This window comes from Amblyomma americanum, chromosome 1 (assembly GCF_052857255.1).
Source record: "Amblyomma americanum isolate KBUSLIRL-KWMA chromosome 1, ASM5285725v1, whole genome shotgun sequence".
Lineage (NCBI taxonomy): Eukaryota > Metazoa > Arthropoda > Arachnida > Ixodida > Ixodidae > Amblyomma > Amblyomma americanum.
The window spans coordinates 180,995,561-181,013,520 of record NC_135497.1 but is presented as its reverse complement, the minus strand read 5'-3'; the positions used below and the strand labels follow the sequence as shown (position 1 = coordinate 181,013,520).

Genomic DNA, 17,960 nt, shown 5'->3' with positions numbered 1-17,960 from the left:
AAAATAAAACAGCTGAAAGCACATAAAGCTACTAAGTGTTTACAAACAACTGCAAAGCAAAGATCACCTTCGGGTATAACTGGGCATAGAAGCGCACATCTCGATCAGTATCTTCCTGCAGGGATGCCAGGGTTGCCTTTAGTTCGTCTTTGTATATATTTCCAGAATCCCAGAAAAACGCTGCAAGGGAAAAAAAACAATGACTAACAGAACTGCAACAGGACACCATTTTTTTTAAGCACAGCATGCATGAGAATCCTCAAATGCAATACTAAAATCACAAAAGCAATTGAAGCTTGACTGCTGACCAGTATGTAAATACTGTTAATGCATTGGTTATACCAGCTGCAGCCCCAAACTGTTCATAACATGTGTGGCAATCCAGACAAATGCTAACTGCTTTCATGCTTACAGTACCCCACTTGTCAAGACACCAAATCTGCTGAACAGCAACTAGCAGTTTAAGGACAAATGCCATACAAAATAAAGCTGGATTACTTTACTGCAAGCTTACCCTTTGGCCAAACACCTCTGACCAAACAGCGTGCCAGGGCCATTCGAACATTGGGCACCGAGTCATGGCGTAGGCACAGAAGCTTTGGCAACACAGTCCCAATGAACTCTTCTCCACTTAAGCATTCTGCAGAGATCATCTGCTCAGCCAGTTCACAAAACCTAGAGGGGAGAAAAAAAAGTGTTTCTAGCACAAGTTATCTACAATGGGTCATGCCATTGTTCAAGCAGCATCAGGTTTTATCTCCATAAAAACCATAAAACTACCACAATTTATGCTCTCATGCCCCACCTTTAGTCACATAATGACCCCTGAATGTAAAACTGCCCAGCATTCAAATGCATGAAGTGGGTCACAATGCAATATTGTGAGGCCAACAGCATGAAAAACTTCACTCGACCATCTTTATTAAAAAACTAAGTCACTTTCTGCGGACAAAGAGTGCCATGGCAGAATGGTGTTTTCGAGACCCAGTTCCCAAGAATTTCATCCTGCGTAAGCTGAGCATCAGGCCAAGGGCTTCGGTGCTTGTACCCACACTATCACCGGTGGGTACCCGACGGCACTGGGGATCAAACCCCGCACCTCCCGCATGCACGGCGGATGCTGAAGCCACTACGCCACCGCTGTGGTAAGTGTGAACTACATGTACCAGCCATTGTTTGGTTGATGAAATTGAAACAGCCCGAGAGAAAAAATTGAATTATAAATTATCTAGTGGTCGTAGGTGAATACCACACAGTGATCCATGTGTTCTAATATTTAACATATCATTTGAAACAAACCATGCAACTAAATTATTTGTAGAAAAAAGCAAAAAGTGATTACTATTTTTTAACACTAAAATAGGGTAATCTCTCACTACCTGGCAGACTGCTTCCCAATAGCAGTCCACTGCATACTCTAGTCATTTTCGTTAGTTCGAACTGCATTGGCATCCCTTGGAAATTCGAATTAACAAGCTTTTACTCTATATGAAACTTTGGCGGGAGTTTCAAGACCATTGAACGAATATGGTGTCGCTTTCATTGACTGCGACACCTATCCATTACCACAGCAATAAGCTCTTGACCTGACAAGTATTTCGAAGTAGTGTAAACTACTGCAAACTACTGTTTCATTACGCTGTTCTAGATAGCAAGCCTTAAGAGGGGACGCTGGTTTCAAAAGTCGAAACATTGCGAAAAACTTTTTTTCAAAAAGTATATATTTCGGCTATATGTTTTGTAAGCTACCTTTTCTCTGATTATGAACGCCTAATTCATCGTGGAACTGCTTCTAATTAGATATACAACAGAACGCGGCAGCCCCCAAGCCGCGAGCGAACGACAAAAATAATCACACATCGCGCGCACGCCATTTCCATGCCGCTGAACCGAGCGCCGCCATCTTGGTCTTGTTTTGCTTGTGAATGCTTGCCCTTTCCCGTGTTGCCTTCGTCGTCGGTGGCCGCGGCATGGTAGAAGCATGGCTCGCACGAGATTGGAGGACTTGAAGCAGTGTTTGACGTTCCCGCGTCTCGAATTCGAGCTGTGATCGGACGAAGCGCGCGCTCCTCGAAGACGCGGGAGATAGCGCGGCTGCTATTGGCTGCGTGGTCCCTCCCCCGGCGCACCGCCTGCTGCGGCTGGCTCCGTTGATGGCGTTCTTTCTTTGTACGCTCCTCGCTTTACTTGTCACCATTTTTGAGATCGCTGTCACCGCTGCTGTCGGGATTCTTGTGGAGTGTTGTGAACGGTTTTGTGCACCCTGTGAATCATCGCGCGGCCGTTCACGATGAGCCCTAAAAGGAAATTCAGAACGCTACATGCGTTCGGTTCACGGCGAAGTTAGTAAAGCGCGTTGCCGGCAATTGCGGAGACGCTTCCAGCAGTGCTGCCTCTGCTACACCGCTACAAGAAGACTGTGTTGCCACTTCCAGCGCCGTCAACGCAAGGAGACGGCGTTTCAAGTGTGGCTGCTGTCCCGACTGCATCAACCTCAGCGATCGCGGCATCCCGTCTCGCGTCTGTCGCCGTGAGCGATGATGCATCGTCGACCGCGAGCATGAACACGCACTTTTTGACACCCGAAGAGATAGAGGCGGCGGAGGCACAACGTAATGCTGTGAAAAACAAACTCAGTGCCACACCCGCGACGCTACAAAAATTTCAAGCGATGTCGCCCGATTCCGCACCTGCCACTGCTACTACCGAAGATGAGGTATTTTGCCTTGTGCAAATGTGTGCATTTGGCCACCTGCTCTCCAGAACCTTGTGCCAACGCTGCCTTGCAACTGGACTGACAATTCGACAAGGAACCCAGCGCAGACTAGCTACAAAGCTTGAGTTGGTATGCCCACATTGTGGGATTATAGCTAGTTCTTGGAGTTCACCACGCCAGAACGATGGAAACACTTTCGAAGTGAACATCCGAGCCATTATGGCTATGAAGCGAATTGGAAAGGGGCAGACAGCTGTCAATGACTTTTGGGCTGCTATGAATGTCTCTCATAGAGGACTTCATCACAAGACGTACCAGGAACATCTCAAGAAAACATTTAGAGGCCCAGAGGCTCAACGCATGTAGAGCTATCCTGAATCAGCAGCTGCTGTGAAAAAGGTTTACCAGGAGATGGACCCAGGATTTACCAGAGACATTACTGTAGTCTATGATGGCACCTGGCATAAGCGTGGACACACATCCCACATTGGAGTTGGGGCAGTGACTGAGTATCACAGTGGCCTCATCTTGGATGCTGTTGTCCTCTCAAACCAGTGCCTCGGGTGACAGGACCCAAACCTGCAGACACCGAGTACTCAAGCTGGCGTGAGCAGCACATCTGCCAAAAAAAACACGGATGCCAAGTCTGGGAGGATGGAGGTCGAGGCAGCCTTGACCCTTTTCACTCGTTCACTGACAAAGCACAACCTCCGTTATACAACAATTGTGTCTGATGGAGACAGTGCCACCTACTCTGCCCTTGTGAAAGAATGTTTATGGGCTAGTCCCATTTGTGAAAGAAGAATGCCTCAACCATGTGCAAAAAAGGATGGGGGCTGCACTGCACAACCTAGTGCATAAGAGTGATAAGTCGTTGCGAGGGTAAGGAAGGCTGACAAAGGCTCTTATCGACAAGCTGAGAGGCTACTATGGCTGGGCTTTGAGAAATAACTCCAATTATGTGGCAGCAATGCAGCGTGCAGTGATGGCGTCCTACCACCACATCACATCGACCGATGCAAAGCCTCACCATGACCTATCCCGAGGGTGCTGACTCATGGTGCCACCACAAGGCTGCTGAGGCAAATGGTTTACCACAACGAAGGCACAGGTACAATCTGCCAGGCTATGTTGCTGAGGCTATGCTGCCTGTTTATAAGCGCCTCTCGGAGCCCTCTTCTTCAGCGGTGCCTGGGAGCGAAGACTTAAAATGCATCAGAATCTTTTCATTCTGTTCTGTGGTCATTGATGCAGCATGCATTGAGGAGCAGCATGCATCCCTGATTGCAGTGGAGACTGCAGTGAATGATGCAGTGATGAGGTACAATGCTGGAAACCAAAGGGCGAACAAAGAAATTTATCTGCGGGGCTCACACCTGGCCACCTAGCCATCCATCGAGCTGTGGAAAAAGATGCCTTGAACATGGGAAAGGCTGAGAAGCGAGGTCAAACAAAGACTGAGAGGCGGCAGATAAAGAAAGTTTGCAAAGACACCGCAAACTATTCTGCGGGGTCATTTTAGACCCGGAAATGCTCTTTCAAAACACCAAGGGCCGTTTTCTCGAAATGAATTTTTTTCCTGGTGTGGTTGCCTATGCCAGCAGTATCTCTGCAACCGCTAATTAGATTCCCACCAGGTTTTTTTTTATTCTGACTGAATAAATTTCTGAGAGCAAGACAGGCCCACTTGTTCATGATATTGAGTCTGTAATTTATTATAAGCAATCAAAAATTAGGCTAATGCAAGTCTAATTAGTAACACTAAATTCAATGCTGTGCTAAAAATTTTCAGCTAGGAAATTCAGTGTCAACACATTTTGCAAATTCTCCAGGCATGTCATATGTCAACCATTCTTATATACTCCTGTAACTTTAGTACCAGTGTACGTAGCTCCATGAAACTTTGTAGTTACCGTAAAAACCGGAATATAGGTCGAACTTTTTTTCAAAAAACCATGGTGAAAAGTTGACCCCCGTCTTATATATCGGTCATTGGCGGAAAAAATACGGAAGTCTTGCAACAATGGGTGGCTGAAATCAACAGCCTCCATCGCCATCCGCAGCAGTGCCGCCATTTTGCGTTTCAGTAGATGCAAAGCGGAAGCTAACGGCAATTTACCGTCGCCTTCAAGAAAAACACGATTGAGTACGAGGAAGCTCACGGGAACCTGGCGGCACAGCGCGAATTTGGAGTATCCGAAAAGAGCATTCAGTACTGGCGGAGGCAGAAGCTGCGTATTACAACTTGCAGCAACCAGAAGAAAACATCATTTCGTAGGCAGACCGTAGTGTATCGAGAATAGGCAGGAAACGTTGCGCTGCGATCAAGATCGCTGCCTGTGACTGCCGAATGCATCCGCGTGAAAGCGGCAGAGATCACGCGTGCCTCTAGACTCACGAGGGCGCAATTCAAAGGCTCGCCATCCTGGTTGCGGCGATTCATGAAGAGGAGGGTTTTGCTCTACGGCGCCGTACTTGCCTGTGCCAGAAACAAACACGTGGTCCGATTGGTGTGCGATATTGTTAAAAAATTTGCCGGGTGTACATACAAGCAGCATTTAAATGAAATTAAATACTGTCACCATTGTGCAACCTCTCGAGTCGCATTTGTTTCAAAGTAAGGACGTCTTTCGGTGCTTTTCCCATTGAAAAAGATTTTTCATTTTTAGAATTGGTTAGTTAGGGGGTCGACCTATATTCCGGTCCGACCTATAGTCCGGTTTTTACGGTATTCAAATGTCTATGCCATGAGTGTACCCTGAAAATTTCGTTCAGTTATCTCAAGAAACAAAAAAGTTGGTGTTTCCCCTCTTAAAACTGTACCATCAACCTCTGTTTCAGCAACCGAGAAAAGCTGCTCACAGCTGGCGCTGGCACCACTTGCGGTCCTGGGCCTTCTCACACAGCTGCTGCAGTAGCTCCTTGCACATGAGGTAGTGGGGCGCCAACTGCTGTAACACGGCCACCATCTGAGACAGAAACCGAATTGTTACAGTAAACGTGGGGCCAAGCAACAGAACAGGATGCAACGAAAACATGCATGTAACGACAAACTGCAGACTTTCTAGACTTCTTTTATTGCCAGGTTATGCTGTATCTGATCAATCTCAGCTTCGGCTTTGAACAGCTTTCTTTGCAGTATAAAAAACAGCCCTGGCTACAGCTAACAATTCCTCGTTTCACAATGTCCACAGCAATGTGGATTATGCTTGCTAGCCTCTTTAAGCTGTCAACTGAACCCACTAAAATGCACTCGTGTGTACCACAACTAGCTACCGCCTTGAAAATTTGCAAACGGCTGTGTCACGCATTGTCACTGTTTGCCTCACCAGTCACTGACTTCGCAGCCAACGACACAGCAAGACTTGATGGCCTTGAATGCGCACACTTACACGAGCGAAGTTTTTCACGGCTACCGCAAGTTTGGCCGTGATGGCACTCTGACGTCAATGGCACTAGTGAAGTCAGCACTCTAGAGAACAGTTTCAAAATCCTCCACTACACGGTGATGAATTGGCCTGCTGATTTTAAAAATCACTATATTTATAAATTAAATACTAACTCACCATCTCTACTCCAAAGACTTTATCTGACGTAAAAATATGGTAAATTAAATATATAACAAGCCGCAGCCGCCCCTGAGCCACAAGCAAGAGCTGAAAATGCCTAACTGCAAGCATGCGCCATTCCTCTCCTCGTGAACCGAGCGCCGCCATTTTGGTCTTGTTTTGTTCCATGAATTTGATTGCGGGCAATGCGACGGCTTTTTGAGTTTCCCGCGTCTCAAATACGAGGCTACGATTGGACCAAGCGCTTGCTCCTCGAGAACGTGAAGGATCGGGCGGCTGGTATTGGCTGCTGTGCACGCTGACGCACAGAGGGCACAGTGGTTGTACGTGATGGTCTCCTTCCAATGACCCCTACATGTCATCTGCTGCGGCTTCTTGCTCTTTGTGCAGTGCGTTCGTCTTTCGCCATTTTTGCGATCGTGTCTTTATGGTTTCTCGCCATGCCCTTGGATCAGTTTCGTGCAGCCTGTCCATCTTTGCGTGATCGGTAACGATGCCTAAAATGATATTCAAGACAACACGCGTTCGGTGCATGGAAGCGTTCTACGAGGCCCGTCTGCATGGCGAAATGCACCGCTGCCGAATGCGTCATCACTTGCCACGTGGTTTTCTATTTTTTCCTGTAAGTCAATAAACTTCTGAGAGCAAGAAAAGCTCAATCATTTAAAATGTTGCGTTTGGAATATGTTATAATTAAAATTTGTTTAATGCAGGTCTAATTAGTAACACTAAATTCGGGGGGTGTGCAAAAATTTTTCAGCAAAGAAATTTAGGAAACGGGTCTTGTCTTGCTGTGGGGTACCTATCCGGGAATGAGGATACTGAATTTCACAGTGCCAGCACGTTTTGCAAATTCTCCAGGGATGTCCTACGAAACCCATGTGAACTACCTTGATATACTCCTGTAAATTGAGAACCACTGGGCAGAGCTCCGTGAAACTTAGTAGTACTTCAACTCTTTGTGCTACGAGCCTAGACTGCAAATTTCGTTCAGATGTCTCAAGGAATAAAAAAGTTGGTGCTCAAGGGTAGCCTCTCCCCTTAAAAGGAGATGTTTCCCGAAGACACGTTTTCTTAAATACATACCCTAGAACAATGAAACTCTGGCTCCTTATAGCGTGTTTATGCTCGTTTCAAATATATATTTAGTTTTATTGCAAGTTGCATAGTTTGTGTGCCGTACTATGACAAAGTACAAATTATAGTCCTTCCCCACCCCCGTCCCAACACGAGAGTTTGTTGAGCGTCCCGGTTTGCTATAGCGATGTTTCATGTCTAGACAGATCATTCTATCAGAGATTTGGCAATATAGCCTTAATGTCGACTGTGAAGGTCTCATTGAGTGTGACAAGTGAAGCCATTAAATGGGCTAAACCGTATACCTCACAACACCTTACAACCGCCCAAATTTTTATGGAAAGACTGCTGCTCTTATGAGGGCTTCGGCAATGAATAAAGTCACACAAATATGACAAATTCACACAATTAAATAAATACTTACCCTCAAAATGGAGAATACAATGAACACAGCAGATAAGAACTTACAGCTTCAACACTGATGTGACGCACTTCCGCCACCTTGTCCACTAGCAGTTCAGACACCATGGGGACAAGGTACTGATGGACATCCAATGGGCTGTAGAGTGCAGCTATCTCCTTCAACTGCCTGCACAAGTCAGAGCAACCACATCAGCTTCATTTGTTGGCTCAAAATTTGTCTACACTATTTTGGTTTTATGCAGTGCAATGACGGTAGTGTCAACTATGCGACTAAAGAAACAAGTACAGTACATCGTTATGCGTGTAACTGCCTGTTTATAAAAATTACCATGGGAAAGAACAGGTCAACCTATAGACCCTATTCATGTGATGTCAATTGAGCAGCACGCCTACGCGAGCAACCATGGCAGCTCAACAACATGGTCACATCTAGTCACAGCTACATGAGCGGGATGATCTAGCAATCTAGAAAATGGAATAATGAACTTTCGCCCTAGGTGTGCGGGAGGGAGCAAACTGTCAGCTCCATGGAGGTAGGAAAGGCCAAGGGAGGCCCTCCCTGCCCGAGCTGCATGACAAAAAATGTCCAACATGGTGGCACCCTTCGACCTGAAGTTCTACAGGGGAGCTCCCCTATGCAATGCTTTGGCATTGTAAGTTCGATTTTCAAATTTACAAAAAAAGGTAGACTTACAATCGTGTTAATACGGTAATTGCCTCTCCTAAATCTTAACTTCCTCCATGGTCAGCTTCCTCAAATTCATGTCTGCTGGGAACTAGAGTAGTGTATGGGATAAAACTTGAACCCCCCTCCCACCAAAACCTGTTCGGAGGGAAGGGAGAGAGGACACCTTGCTCTTCTCCTTGTGCAGCAGCTTGTGGAAAGCCAGCGGCCAGGAGTGCTAGGTTGCAATGCCATTCATTAAATGCGAAAATGAATAGCATCTCCGTTAGTACACGTTCTATGCCATGGAGCTTCGTGCATAGGGCACTGATTGACACTAGCTCTGCCTGGTTAACACATTCGCCATTATATAAGTAATGTAAAAAAATAGGTAGGCACTGCCACTACCATGCTTACTAGCGGAATGAACCAACTCTCTTCCCAAAACTGTTCACATCATTTTGGAGGGGAAGTTCATTACAAAGTGAAAAATTTTTTAGTCCTTGTTTCTGCCCACCCCTCCGTCGATCAACAACAAAAGCACGCAGTCAGCTGCGTTACGTGTGCCCAGGTTTAGCATCATTGGCTTCGAAAAACGTTTGCTGCATCATGGCGCAATCCAAAGATTTTGTGCCAGTTGCCGAAGCCGGCCAATCCGGCCGAAGCCGGCCAACATAGGAGATGAAGCAAACTTGCTGAAAACCGGCCTTGAAGGTCACGGGCGCGTTTTATACACGGGGGTTAAAAGATTGGCAGGATGGCTACGAGTGTGTAATGCAAAGTGTTAGCTGTGATGTGTGAGGGATAATGCTACCCGGCTTCCTAGTCATCATTAGCGCAGCATTTCTGCAGTCTGCCAAGTTCGCCGAGTGCGACCCACAAGAGCTCCCATCAAAAGATTAACACGCCACGGCATTATCAATCGGCACGCAAATCTGGTCGCGATTCCAAGGCCTGTGCTGTGGACAGCTCAAAACTGGAGAACACTACTTTGCATTTTTTTACTACTTACTTCATGAAATTTATGAAATGAGCACATTATTTTTGCAGTGCCTTCTGCATTTGTCTCAGTTAACACTATGAATGCACCTCAGTCACTGCAACAATAAAAACTGCCAAAAGACCAAAAGTCAACATACCTAGCAAGAGTGAACCGAAAACGCCAGCTGCGTTGGTTATCCATGCAGAGAAAGTCTGCCAGAAGTGGCAATAACCGTCGTTGATCCGCTTTGCTCAGACCTCGCAAGAAGAGTGCCAGCCGCTCCAGCAGCCCCACTCGCACTTCATCCACATCTTTTACAAAACCTTCAAAGCTGGGCACCAGGTCCTGTGATGCTATCTCTGGGCCCAGGATAGTGGCTAGCTCATGCAGACAAGAAGCCACGATGTGGCGCACTTTCCACTGCACAAAAAGAAGAAAGCCAAGCAACTTAATATAGACAATTGCATAATGTGTGACTTTACATAATGTATAAACATGTGTAAGGACCGCACCGTTTTCCCGAAGGAAATATTAAAAAAAAATCCTGGCAAGGGCTGCATCCACACTTTCCACGACCCACGCAGGAATAGCCTTTAAAACGCATGCACCGTAGCCTCCGCTATTAGCTCCGGCTGCGAGCAATGCTGCGCTTGATCGTGGAGGCCGCGCATGCGCACAGAAGCTTCCAGCTGCCACCCACGGATGGCACCTGAGGCCACTGCTCATCATCATGATTGTCAACTTTTGTAGCCACCCCTTCGACCCTTCAGCGTGGCACCACTTGAGCTCCGTGGCACCACTTGAGCTCCGTGGCACCATTTGGTCACGGTTGGTCATGTGGTGCCGAGTCCGAGCTTCTGGCGGCAGGAGAGCGCATGGGGCTCCAAGTTCGCGAGATGAGAGGGCCGCTGAGCGGGAGGCTTCGGAAGAACGTTTGGAGAACGAGGCACAGAATTTACAGTTACGAGTGAGGCTTATGGAGGGCGGGGAGCGCCTTGCAGTTGCTGAACCATGTGTTCCCAGGGCCGAATCGTCTGGGCCCATCAAACCTGATGGGCTCATTCTTGTTAGTAACGAAGGTCGGCGAAGAATTTTTGAACAACTGCCACGCGAGGTTTGCGATATTCATTCGCGAGCATGGCGGTAAGACAGTCGACAAGATCGCGGTAGCCGCGGATCATTTTCTGGAGGCCCAGCGGCAAACTAACTTGCCCATTATCGAGGATAAGTTGGAACCAAACAGCCCGAAGACAAAGGACAGTACTCCAGGATCCAGATCACAGGTGCGATAAGGCGGGACACAAAGCACCAAACTGCCGGACTTGGCCAAAACAACCGTACTGCACGGTTTTCCACAAGCAAGGGCATGATGCACAGTCCTGCAGGCGCAAGAACCCAGGAGACCGCAAGCAGTCAGCCTGTTGTATGCATCCGGCCAGTCTTTCGTTTGAAGTTCAGCCTGATCTCACCAATGTCGATGCGGGTTAGTGGCCAGCGGGCTTCAGTGTTAGCATGCCTGTGCAGGAAGGCGAGCTGTTCGGGCAGCCGGTTTCTGTTTTGCGGGATACCGGTACCAACAGTATCATGGTGCATAGGGACCTGGTTCCCAAAGCAGCTTTTACTGGAGATAGAGCTACTTTGCTCTTGGCGGATGCCAGCAGTTTGGAAGTCCCAGAGGTGGAGGTCCTGATCTCGTCGCCGTATTTTTCAGGCAAGTCCATCACTCGGCGCTTGAAGACTCCACTGTACAACGTCGTCATTGGAAATGTACCAGGCCCCAAGGAGCCATTTTCCATCAACCGGCCGGTGCCATCAAGACATCCCAGATGGGAACGGGGAGACTGAACATGAACACCCTGCCATGCTGGGGACGGCGAAGGTTCCTATGGCGTGCAGGGATGCGTCCATCAACGCGTCAGAGGTGTCGAGACCCACTTTCCGAAGGAAACAAGGGGAGGACGCAACGCTGGATATGTGCCGGAACAAAGTCGGCGAGACTTATCCAGGGCAAGAACAACAGCGCCAATACGTTTCACTTTGAAGACTGAATTCTATTCCTATCATACCAAGTGTGTCCCGGCCAGGTAATCGAGCAAGCAGGGGTACAGAAGTGCTTTCGCACTCACGTCCTCACGCTAGCGCATGAGAGTGCACTCTCCGGCCATCAGGGCCTAAGAAAAACTACAGCTAGGGTACTCAGTGATTTTTATTGGCCCGCGGTCCAGGCTGACATCAAAATAATTGTCAGGTCTTGTGATGCGTGCCAACGCACGGTGCCAAAGGGGAAGCTTAGCATCACACCACTGGGATGAACGCCTTTCACTTCTACACCACCTGAGCGAGTTGCAGTTGACATTATCAGGCATTTGTCCATATCCTCGTGTAAAGGGAAGCGCCACCGGAAGGGGACCACAACGGAAAGGGAACCGTATTTTTTCTCTATGTACAAACCTTCAGGATCCAAACCGACCATCAGTCGCTCAAGTATTAGTCTCAGGCCAAACATTTAAACAGCTGCGTGTTCCGATGGAGCCTCGGAATCGGTAGTTGATGGAAGAACTGTTTGCCGCCCGTTGATGCACTTTTTTTTTTACCGACGGCTGTGTTGCACTATAAATACGGTATTGATCACGCCACCAAGTTCGGGGTGCGCCTATTATGCGCGAAATAAAAAAATCTTGATTTTTCGCGACCAAACTGGGGGTGCGCCTTTATGCGAGTAAATACGCTACATTAATAGACTTTTGGTCTAATTTCCCTTCTTAAAATGCAGTCATTCAACTGATGCCTGAAAAAATCCAGCACACACCTGGACATCAGACACTAAGCAACGGTAAGTTGTGCGCAGGCAAGGCCAGAATTGTCGACCCAGGGTGAGAGCAACCGCAGGTAGGCTGTGAGCACAGTGGCGTCCGATATCAGAGTCCAAATTTTGGGCTAATGTTGGATCCGTCATGCTCTGGTACCGTTCCAGCAAGAGCACCGGTACAATGTCCTGCGAAGTAAAAAAAGCCACAGTACCCACATTTTAATGGCTGTTGCAGACATTTTACGGATAAAACAACTGAAAAGCGGTGTGACGCATTTATGAACAGCCAGCCAGCACTTCAATTACCAGTCAGCACTGTGCTTCTGTCCTTAAAGGGACAGCAAACGGAAACGAGTTAGGTACACTAGACAAGCAGATTACTGCAGCATTCCATGTAAAAAGATGATATGCCGAGAACATAAAATGAATATCCCTATTCCCTTACAATTTACTGGCCCACACACCACAGAGAATTTACATTATTGCACAGGGGATTCCATATGGTGCTCATGATACAGATCCCTTGTGCTGTCAAACACAGTGGCACCACAGTGAAGAACAAAATCGAGTCCCTGCAGTGACAACCACGATGTGCTTATGCAAGCATTTTCATCAAAATGGACATTTGCTGCTCGACATTCATTGGGGTAGGCATGGAAAAAACTATGAAAAGGCCCTGCCCACACTGCCTATGGCCCATTGAGCTGCTGCTCTTGACAGTGGGACCAGCTGCTGCAGTTTCTGACCCCATCCAACTACAGCCCTGACCATGCCTGGCTGCTTGATTATAGGCAGTTACATCCATGCATACACTCTGAAGCCTGCCCCTTCGCCTGCTTGCACAATCCATGCCAGCAGTAACCATTTGCAGTGTTCCACGACTAACACCTACAACCCACCATGGCAGTGGTTGCATAGAGGCTGCCTGCTCATTCACAGTAAATCTCTATGCTGCAATCACAGTTTATACGAATCGGTGCTATGCATTCCAGTCACCCAATGCAATATATTTCCCCTGGTTCTGCATATGAATTTCGCCTGTTTTGGATGATGGGAATTCTTGATAATTTTTTGGGGGGGAAGGGGGGGGGGGGGGTCGCAACATTTCTATTGTGATTTGACTGTACAACACCACTGCAGTGACCACTTATGTCCTGTAACTCTGACCCCATATGGACAACACCATCAGCGTCACCAACCAAAAACGTGCAAATTGACACCAACAAAAATTTATTTCACAAAGGAAAGGTGGTTTTTTTCTACAGACTTATCATACATGCAAACCTTGCACTACCAAAGCGTATCAGCCAGTTATGAGAGCTCCTTTGGCAGCAGATCGCGCTACTTTTTTTTACGCTTGAAATGAACCAACAAGCCCAAGTGTCTACCTTTCTTAACACCGACCTCCGGAGTTATATATATATATATATATATATATATATATATATATATATATATATATATATATATATATATATATATATATCAGACAAGGTAAAGTAGATGAGGGGCCCGTTTGACAAACTTATGAAGGGAGCCAACAGTCACCGAAACCAAGGTGCATAGGGGAACGTTATTTATTTTTTAATGGGCAGCATAATATTACTTACATTAATAAATCGCTTAAAGAAAATTATTTATAAAGCAGCAGACAAAACAACCATGCCGCCGGTGGGATCCGAACCCACGACCTCCGAATATCGCGTCCGGTCGAGGGTGGCGCTGGTGAACACTCTCAAGGTTCGTTTACACCCAGTAAACATAAATACCCACGAGAGCAGCAGATTGGACAGCCGTCGCCGTAGCTCAGTTGGAAAGAGCACCGGGCGCGATATTCGGAGGTCGTGGGTTCGGATCCCACCGGCGGCATGGTTGTTTTTTCTGCTGCTTTATCAGTAATTTTCTTTAAGCGATTTATTAATGTAAGTAATATTATCCCACCCATTAAAAAATAAATAATAATAACGTTCCCCTATGCACCTTGGTTTCGGTGACTGTTGACTCCCTTGACTCCCTTCATAAGTGTGTGTATATATATATGTATATATATATCTGTCCACTGGTTCCATTTCGATCATGAACTGAACTGACTGAACCTTCAACAACCCCCTTAAACTGAACAAGCAGCAAATGAGTGCACATCGCCCTTCACACAATATTCATGTATAGTGGACTCCTATTAAGAAGGGATGCTGGTCTAAAAACCATTTTCCTTAATTTCCAACCAAAATTAATAATACTTTGAATGCTTATGCAGTTTTTTTTGTGCACATTCCAAAATTAGTTTTTTGTGTGGACCAATTAGTTCTTCAGAAAATTAGACAATGCATTAAGTTTGCAAAAACAATAGGAAAATAACTGCTCAACAAACCCTTACTATTTATGCATTGCTAGATACTGGATGATTATTTTTTATTTTATTGCAGATTTAATTTCTGTGGTCAAAACATACCATGGTAAAAATTAAGAAATCTGCATGCAGCACTATGTGCTACACACATCTGATTTCATGCTAAAAAAATTTTTGCTCTATCCTCTATAGATGAGATATTGGATTTCCTAACATGACAGGAGTCCAAAATTCGCATTTTGAGAAAATGACAAAGAACTAAGAGAACTCAATTTCATGAAAAATGATGAAAAATAATAGCATGTTTGCACATGAAAATGTGCTAACAAGGCTCAGGGCATGTAACCTGAATGACATTTTTCACCAGTACGGCCCTTTCTCCACGCCTGCTGCCAGTTTTCAGATGCACATTTGTGTGCTGACGTCTTCCATCAGCGTTTCCCTGTTTTTGGGTGAATCTTGATGAAACTGCACGGTGCTCACGTTTTCCAAGGTGACTTCAAATATGCTATCAGTTTTCAGATAAATAAACGAATTCATAAGGTAATTAAAAGCCAGTGTATTTTTTGGAGCCACATTGAAAACAAAGGGCCCCCTAATTTAACAGCTGTCCCACTATTCTAATCACAGGCATCTCTGCTGGAAGACAGCCACAAGGTACTTCGAAAGTTTTGCCTACCCGAGATAACATCAGCTGATGTTATCAACAGCCAGGCTGGGCAGATGTCACCTATCCCCACCCCCTTCCCCCGCAGCATTGTAAAGCAGCGCACCCATCAGCAAGCGTCCTGTCTGCACTGCTCGCTAGCGCACAGATGCCACCTAGAAACTGGCGGCCATACTGTCAGCATTTTCTGTTCAGTCACTCGCGGTAAGCGCCACCAATGAAAGCTGCAAGTAACTATGGTCGATGCTGCTGATTACGAACTTCGCCCTACTGCACGCCGACGCTGTGGTTCGCGATTTGTCTCCATGTATGCTGCACTACTGCCCGTTGTCATCGCCGCCGACAACCACAGATCATAGTTTTCCGCCCTGCTGCTTATTTTTTACACATTTATCGATGTTGCAAGCTCCCTGCTTCGACTTTGCGATTGCTCACACTAAAATGTTTCAAAATGGCAGCACTCCAAAAGCGACTGAAAATGACGGGAAATTAAACTAGCCACTAAAGAGCGCCAATTTTGCCATGCGGTGCAAGGGAGCCAATCGCGAGGCCGCATCTTCGCTTTTGGAGTTTTTCACGGCTTTGAACAGGTGCAGCAGCTGTTGCATTGGCGTGGAAGAAAGCCGGCGAGCTCCACTATCAAACAAGACCCGGAGAAAGCATTATGGCAGATGGTTTTGCATTGCACAGGCATAGAAAACAAGCGCATTTTGGTGCATCCTCGAGAGTTTCTGCGCAGCAGCGGCGCATTCATCGGGCAATTTTTCAAAAACTGCGAAAGTCTCGGGCTCCAAACTTCACTTGACAGAGGGGAAAACCTCGCAAACCTGAATATGACAAAATTGAAAAATTGGTATTTTCGCGAATTTTCGACTCTGAAGAGCAGTGTCCTCCCTTAAGACAAATTCTAGGATAAGGTGAACAATGTTTTTGAGCTTCGCTTGCCGGGTTTTTAAACAAGCGTCCTTAGAATAGGGGGACCCTATCAGAGATAGGAGCGCCATTGTGCATGAGCTGAACAATAACCCAAAAGATGTTATTTTCCTGCACCTGCACACTGGTGCACCACTATACCCCTATCCCCCTACCGCAATAATAAAGTCATCCATTAAAAAATAACTGAAATAATGATTGCATACTAGGGTAATCTGATCTTTTAGAATGCCAAAGGTGTGACTGGCTGAAGTCCCTTTGGAGAAACTTTTGGAGTAGCCAAAAATGCCTTCTGGTGCAAAGTGAGTTTGGCACAGAGGTATCATAATTATCAGTCTATAAGACTTTTTTTTTCATCGGTGCAACTCGCCTATAGCAAAAAGTAACGCACCACCCCACACCATCTTTTACCGTTCCTAGCAAGTATGTTTGAAAAGAAAATCTCTACGTAAAAGAAAAAAATGCCGTTGAATACGCGCTGGAGAACGTGAACCTGGAGGACGGGAGCGAAAATTAGCCGGAACTATCTGCTTCTTTTTGATACCTAGAGGCAGAGGCATACATAATATGCGGCGTCCGAGAATTTTGTCTGCAAGGAAATACGGAGTTTTGATGCAAGCCTGGTGCAGATTACTCGCAATAATTCGTAATGTAACAGCATGTAGCAGACTGCCTTTTGGCACAGTTTGGGACAATTGGAGGAGCAATCACATCACTGAAACGCAAATTTGGTGCTTTTTTAACATTTCCACATTTTTATTCGGTACCCCTTTAAAGGGATTCCCCTGTGTGTAAACCCTCTTTTAGAACGACGCACAACAATAGACCTTTTTCCAGTGCAGCAGCAACACCAGTGGGCGCAAAAAAGCTTTTGGGAAATGCATGCACAGTGGGGATTGCGCTCCTTGAGCAAACTGAACACAAGGATACTGCTGCCATCTAGCTCATTTTTCCTAACATCAACGCCTGGCATAAAGCTGCGCAAGAAACTTGCCCGCTAGCCTCGTAGACTCGTGCCCAGTACACTGTTTGCCCAGGCTGCACTGCGAGATAGCCTGGAAAGCATCTATTGGTAGGAGAACTGCTGACAAAGTTGGTGATAAGGTGCGTATGCAGAACAAGACTAACAGTAGATAGGCAGCTGCATACTGGATTGCTCTGCCAACCTGCTGCCACTAAAGACAACAATAGAATAAACAAGTATACAAAAAGCAGCAATGATTGTGCACATTTTCAAGGCAACAAAATGTTTCGTCGTTTATAAATTGACAACTATATATGAAGGCTCATCAGAGTTTTTACCTGTTCATGTGCTGACCAGCTATCTGAACTGGTGTTAAGGGATTTGGCAAGAAGTGTGTTCTCTGTGCCAGCCACCTCTTTTGAATTGCTCATCCGGACTTTATGTACACCTGGAAAAAAAAGGAAAACAGGTCAATTCAGAGCATGCTGCCAACTACCCGCACAGATCTGCAAAACACTCCCAACGTGCGAGAGCTATCAGTGCCGAAATCCTGTTGGCAACTGTGCAGCGGCAAAAGGCGGGCACTGTTTATGTTTGGTTTAAGGGGGGACACGGGTCTTTCGGGCCGAAAAATCTTGAAAAAATCAGTTTTTAGAAAATGTTATTTTCGAAATCAGCAGCCATTTATCTACCTCTCTGTTAAATTTCTCGCCTCTAAGGTCAGTATTTTACTCACAATACCAATTTATATAATCCATGTCGCCCGAATTTGAGCTGAAATCGGAGCCGAAACAGCAGTATTTCGC

At 46.3% G+C, this 17,960-nt stretch overlaps 1 protein-coding gene across 5 annotated transcripts in view; it reads right to left on the bottom strand.

The window, feature by feature from the left end:
• The window catches only part of LOC144114287 (serine/threonine-protein phosphatase 4 regulatory subunit 1-like), an 88,746-nt gene that overhangs the window by 1,983 nt on the left and 68,803 nt on the right, over positions 1-17,960 (bottom strand). For all 5 annotated transcript variants that reach the window (XM_077647916.1, XM_077647914.1, XM_077647917.1 and 2 more), the window contains 7 exons: positions 17,493-17,602; positions 12,241-12,426; positions 9,589-9,851; positions 7,831-7,951; positions 5,579-5,685; positions 515-675; positions 68-180 (listed from right to left, as the gene is read on the bottom strand). In XM_077647916.1, the coding sequence (XP_077504042.1) occupies positions 68-180; positions 515-675; positions 5,579-5,685; positions 7,831-7,951; positions 9,589-9,851; positions 12,241-12,426; positions 17,493-17,602 (1,061 nt within the window). The remainder of the gene's footprint in view (positions 1-67; positions 181-514; positions 676-5,578; positions 5,686-7,830; positions 7,952-9,588; positions 9,852-12,240; positions 12,427-17,492; positions 17,603-17,960) is intronic.